The 6,516-nt window shown below is 32.9% G+C and overlaps 1 protein-coding gene across 2 annotated transcripts in view; it reads right to left on the minus strand.

Annotated features, from left to right (window-relative positions):
* Nipbl (NIPBL, cohesin loading factor) overlaps window positions 1–6,516 on the minus strand; it is a 194,191-nt gene that overhangs the window by 115,040 nt on the left and 72,635 nt on the right. For both annotated transcript variants that reach the window (XM_004623432.2, XM_023711959.1), the window contains exon 2: window positions 2,233–2,375. In XM_004623432.2, the coding sequence (XP_004623489.1) occupies window positions 2,233–2,296 (64 nt within the window). In that variant the 5' untranslated portion in view covers window positions 2,297–2,375. The remainder of the gene's footprint in view (window positions 1–2,232; window positions 2,376–6,516) is intronic.

The raw sequence follows: 6,516 nt of genomic DNA on the forward strand, positions 1-6,516 counted from the left end.
GGAGGGGAGGAGAGGAGTAAAATATCTTGATTTCTGCCTTAATTTTTAATTAGCTCTACATTACAATTACTGTGCTCATCCCCAACAGGTTTATCATTAATCTCCCCATTTTTACTTATGATAGAAGGATTATTAGGAAGACAAACTTGTAAAATATGAGGTATATTCAAGGTGATAGAAAAGTCTTAATATTGTACCGTTTATATTGAGTTTATGTCTGACTTCTACACAAAAAAAGTCAGTTTCAAAAAGTATTCTAACTTAAATTATGCCTTTGTTCTGTTTTTTTTTTTTTTTTTTAATTAGAGTTTCACTGTGCAATTCAGGCTGCCCCTGAACTTACTTCGTAGCCCAGACTGGCCTCAAACTCTGAGCCTCCTGCCTTAGCCTCCTTAGTGCTGATGTTATAGGCACTCAGCCTAACCTGAATTACTAACTCAACCATTAGTTTCTTATTAATTATATTGCTCAGAAAACCTTCATTTCTTTTCTTTCAAATCTTTTAAACTAGTTACGCTAGTTTCCTAAACTCAAAGCTGTTAACCTAATTTTATTTTACTAAAATGCATGGAAATTTACAAAAGTAAAACCCAGAAAGAATAGTATTCGATGGACACCGAACACAGATTAAAATATTACTTGAAGTTACTTTTTATAGCTTCTTTACTATGAAGATCTGTTTCTTGCTTAAAGCTATAAAATTAAGCCATTGAGCTGGCCAGTTAGCTCAGCAGATTAAAGCGCCTGCCTAGGCAGAGTGCAATGGCTGGGATTTGATCCCTAACACCCCGCCCCTGGGGGCATGCTGAGACAGCTTGAGACTGGGGGTGGTGGTATGCACCTGTAATCTTAGCGCTTGGGAGGCTGAAAACAGGAGAATAACTACGAGTCCTATTTATGTAGTGTGACCCTATAAACCGTGTAGACACTGTCCTAAATATATTTAAATAATAATAATAAATAAATAATAAAAAAGCCATCTCACTTTGCATTTTTTCTTCTCATATCTATTTTTCCTCTTTTGATTCAAGTAGGCAGACAAAGACTAATATTGTCAGCAGATTTGGCACCACTGCTCAAGGATAAATGCTATTACCAAAAGGCTTCCCACAAAATTGTGTAACTTTAAATAAGTTTCAAAATGTTGACAAAGTTCTTAAAATTTCTTAAGTGTTTACTGTAAAACTGGCTGCTGAGATCTTTAACGAACTCTAACATATTACTTAACATGGCACCTAAAATAAACATCACAAAGAAATTAGCTAACTGGCGCTGGCCAAGGTAGCCTATGCCCATGATCCTACATACTCCAGAGACTGAGGCAGGAGGATTGTAAATTCAAGGCCAGACCAGAACAATTTAGCAAGATCATGTCTCAAAATAAGAACAAGTAAGTAATTAATAAAGAGAATCTCGTGTGGTGGTGCATGCTTGCAATCTTAGCGCTTGGGAGGCTGGGCCAGGAGGACAGCCTCTAGTTCAAGGCAGCCTGGGCTACACAGTTAGTAATTTAAAGATCAGCTTTAACTACCTACTAAAGCCCTATTTGAAAATAAATAATAAAATAAAACAAAATGGGTTGGGGACCCAGTTCAGTGGTAGAATCCTTGCATAGGTTGTCCCATGTTTCCAATTTCATCGTCGGTACCAAACAGTTTAGAAAAGAAATGTAAACAGCATAAAGAAAAAAACAAAGCTTCCACACTCTCTTTATAAAAAAAAAAAGGAAAGAGAAAAAAAAAAAATAGGTAACTTGGGCTATCAAATTTCCTTCTTTGCAGGGTAATTTCAGTTACTTTTTGTAAAAATTATTTTTATATATGAATTCTTATTTGTAAGCCCTTATTTAATTTTGGTTTTTCTGTTTTCTTTTTACTCTCATGGACTGAGATTATACGCATGTGCCACCCATGCTTAGCTTGTTTTGACTTTGTATTATCATCTCTGATCTTCACTTTATTCCTTTACTGTGTAAGACCTTTTATTAGCACATGCTACTAATTCTTAATGAGGCCAAAGCAAGAAAGAGGAATTAAGGCATATCTGTAATTAGCTGACAACACAATATTCCACATGTATGCAATAAACTGAATGCATCGAATTTGCCATTAAAAGCTAACATTTTACAATTTTTTATGTTAATCATGACATTAAAGATAATTCTGGTAGTAGTTTCTCTAAAAATCAATGGTAACAAACATAAATTAAAGTACATAAATTAACCAAACTTACGGTCTGTGAGACTAGCAATCCCCGCAAGAGTAGTTATGGGGACATGGGGCATATCCCCATTCATTCTGAAGTTCTGGAATGGTGTTGCCTATAAAAGTACTTAGTTCAGGTGCCAGCAGTCATTACTTCCCATTTCCCAAACACTGAAATACACAACAAACAAATAATTATTTGTAGAAATACGTCAAATATATTACTATTAGGGAAATGTTTAAAACATTATAGCAGTTTCACTTCTGTTTGTTTAACCCATATAACAGTAACAATCATTCATATACCACTTTATATATACAAAGCACTGTGAAATGCTTTGTATATGTTAAGTGATTTAGGTCTCAAAACAATCCAGTAGGTATTGTTTTCTGCATTTTACTGATATGAAAATTTACTTACAGGACATTTAAAGAAACTAGGAAACCAGATTAGAACGCAAGTGATCTCACTCCAAGGTCCATTTCCTAATTAGTAGGATGTATTATTATGAAGGGTAATCAAGCAATTTGATTGAGCACAGACTTTTTTTCCACATTATAAGCACAGCAAAATTTAACTTCATTATCTAGTTTTGACTTGCACTTTGGCTATGTTTCTTACCATTCTCTTACATAAACCACACTCTCAAACTACATATTTTGTTGAGAAATTTTCCCTACCTAGAAAGCCCATCCCTATTCAAACTCTTGTAATTCTTCAAGACCCAGAGGAAGTACTACTTTATGAAACTTCAAATTTACTCCAAGGTCATCTTACTTAATCTCTGCATTTATTTTTTTGCTTAATAGTCTTTTAAAACATGGTTTTACAGTGCATTTCTCTGTGACATTTTCAAACTTTAAAAAAAAATTGTACTCTTGCATGATTATTCAGAGTTCACATATTTACCTCATCTTTCCAGCTGTCATTGCAGGATGCTTATAAAAATCACAATCAATTATCAATCACATAAAAGAAAGGTATATTTTTAAATGTTCCTATACAAAGGACTTAATGTAAATTCTTATTATATTTTATGATGGAATTCGTTGCTCTATGTATATAAAGACAGCCAATACAATTACTGACTATCTTGTCTTCCACTCATTGTCAACCAAATTTTTCTCAGCTTAGTTTCAATATACGGCTAGTGAAATACTTATTTTTAAATAATACTTATCTAAGTTTTCTGTAAGTAGATAATAGTTTAATAAGGCATACATTAATGATATGCATTCATTAAACATTTTACCAACGAATCAGGAAATAGAAGTATAGTCTGTATCAACTACAAGTTAAAATAGAAAAGTGAATCACAGTTTCTAGTTTAAATATTTCTTGATACTGTATTTGCCAGTATGTTATTTTTAAGATAATTTTTATTTTTTTAGAGTTATAATCTTAAAACAGTCAAATCATGCATTTCCCTCACTCTTGTACATCTTAATGCAATTTTGCAAATAAGTTGTTTTAAAAAGTAGATGTACACAGGCAGTTAACACTATTTCCTTTTCTCCCAATATTTTTTATTATAAATGCAACATATTGACAAAGGCACATCACACACACACACACACACACACATACACACACCCCTTACAGTTTAACAGGGTTATAAAATTAATATCTATTAAACCATCATCCATAGTAGCAGTTCTTTTTAAAGTAACAACTATCCTGTCTTTTTTGTTAATTCTTTTCTTTATATAATGGATTTTCTTCAGATATTCTTTTTTATTTATTTGGTACAGGGTCTTGCTACGCAGCTCAGACTCATAGTGATCCTCCTGTCTCAGCCTCTCCAGAGCTGGGATTATATGTGTGTGCCACCGGTTCTGGTGGCTGGTTCAGTGTGGAGCCAACACTGCATGTGGTACCAGGGATCGAACCTGGGTCCTTGCACTTGCCAGGGAGGCACTTAGACCTCTGAGTTATCTCCCTAAACCCTCTTGATATATTCTTAACTAAAGCCAAAATAAGAAAAACAAAACAAAAACTCATATTGCTTTCCCTTTGTGTGTGACTAATATAAAGTTTGGAAGTAGAAGCCCACTGAAAGAAAATGGCATGGGAAAAATGACAAAATTATTGCTGGCTATCCTTTTTCTTTTTGCTACCCTGTGGACTTTGTTCTTTGAAATATACATCTCATTTTGTATCACTGAAGAAATTTAATCCACTATATGAAGTCCATGGTTTGATTTAATCCAACAGGAATATTCAGTAATCACATCAAACACTTTAAAAATAGGCCATAATTTAAAACCCCTTGAAAGGTTGCCAAAACACAATGAATATTTCAATCTTTATGCTAATTAGAAAATTCTATCTTACACTTAGTAATTAATGGAAAGAAATCATTGAATGCAAATTTCAGGACATCACAAACATCTTATTATGCATGTACAATTCAAACTGAGGATTTAGCTCAGCAGCACAGTGCCTGCCTGGCAGGCATGAGGTTGTTGAGTTCAATTCCTGGTAACAAAATAAAACATATGTATAGTTCATTATTATATAAGTAAATCGCTATATTCAAGCACATTCAGCAGCAAGTGACTATTTAACTCAGAAATTTAAAGGGTAATGTGCTAAAAGGTAGACTACCTAACTTTATTCTGTTACCCTACATCCCAGATTAGTAACATTTAAATTAGATCTAATTCTAGGCTAGAATTTTTAGCCCAAAACTGACCTATGTAATTAGTTACCAAATAAGAGATACAATATTTCACTTAGTATTTACTAAGTGAATACTTAGTAAATCCAACTATACTGTTTTCTTAGTGATATAAGGAAAATGAATACTGTACTCTGGTGTCAACTCTAAAGTGAGAGTAACAAGGAAAAGGGAGGGAAGCAACAATGGTTTATTGTTTTACCTATATATTAATGAGTAGATGATTACTGACAACAATACTTATACCTTTATGATCAACTATACTAATTTCACTGAAATCTAAAGAGTTTGAAAATCAGCAGAGAGATTTGGGAGACATGGACTTCATATTTTTAGCTACAGATTTTAATGAATGAATGATCTTGTGGGAATGTTACCACCTTTTATTGGAAAGTAACCAGAGTCTATTAAAAAACAGCCTTCCTAAAAATAAATATATATCACTACCTAATGACACAGCACTTCTGCCTCTAGAAAGTTAATGTTTGGTCTATCTGACTCTGTGACAGTATACTGCATGAAAATTATTATCTCTGTGGAAGTAGGAACTGAAGGAAATTGCAATCAAATGATAAAGAACATTTTAATGAGTGACTATGAACTGCCACTTTAATGTTGTATTTTACAAAACGAGTGACTACTGATTGGTAGATTATAAAATGAATTTAATATGTTAAGATCAATGGAAGGAAAAGAAACATAAGAGCATATCATACATTGCCTTGAGTCTAGGTATTATGTATCTTGTATTATGTGGGTTACCAGGTAAAATGGTTTGAGAGGTGATTTCAAGAAATGGAAGACTGAGAAGCGCCAACCTCGTAAGTGGTGATGAGAACAAAATAAAATAATGCACCCAAGTAATGTGATGTACTACTTGATAGTCAATGATCCAGAAATTTGTTACTGTTGCTATACTGAAAACAGATTAAAGAGAAACCTATGTGAATTAGGGAAAAGGTGAATTAATATGGCAGTACATGTTTCACCACAGTCATACAAATCATAGTTACAGTTTTAGATGTACCCATCTACACTGGCTTAATATGGTAGTACTACAAATAAAAAGTAGAAAAAACCCTATAAAGAAGTACATAAAATAGGTGTTCTTTTTTTAAAAAAGACAAACAAGTAACTATATTAAGTAAATCAAACAGGAAATGAGAGTAAAAATCATTTCAAAATTAATTTTAAGAATGGCCTGACGTTTAATTAAAAGAATGTTTAACAAATATTTTTTTCTTTCTTTCTTCTTCTTCTTTTTTTTTTTTGCGGAACTGGGGATTGAACTCAGGCCCTTGCATTTGCCAGAAAAGCGCTTATTCCACTGAGCCATCTCCCTTGCCCCTTAAAAGAATGTTTAGAAGATGTTGTAATAAATTCTCAATTTAGCACATTATAATGAATTTGAAGGGAACTTCTAAGGTCTTGCCAACATATTTTTAAAGACCCTAATCTACAGTTCACTTAATTTCACTTCAAAATTCATGATTTCTTTATATAAATAAAAGAAATGAATAACATACAAAGTGGTGGTATAAGTTATAATACTAACATTTAAGTTGTGATCAATTTGGAATAAAATAGCAGAAAGTTGATAAACTTCTGGAGGACCATTTTACATCCCATTG

The sequence above is a fragment of the Octodon degus genome, unplaced genomic scaffold (genome assembly GCF_000260255.1).
Source record: "Octodon degus isolate 3935 unplaced genomic scaffold, OctDeg1.0 scaffold00002, whole genome shotgun sequence".
Classification (NCBI taxonomy): domain Eukaryota; kingdom Metazoa; phylum Chordata; class Mammalia; order Rodentia; family Octodontidae; genus Octodon; species Octodon degus.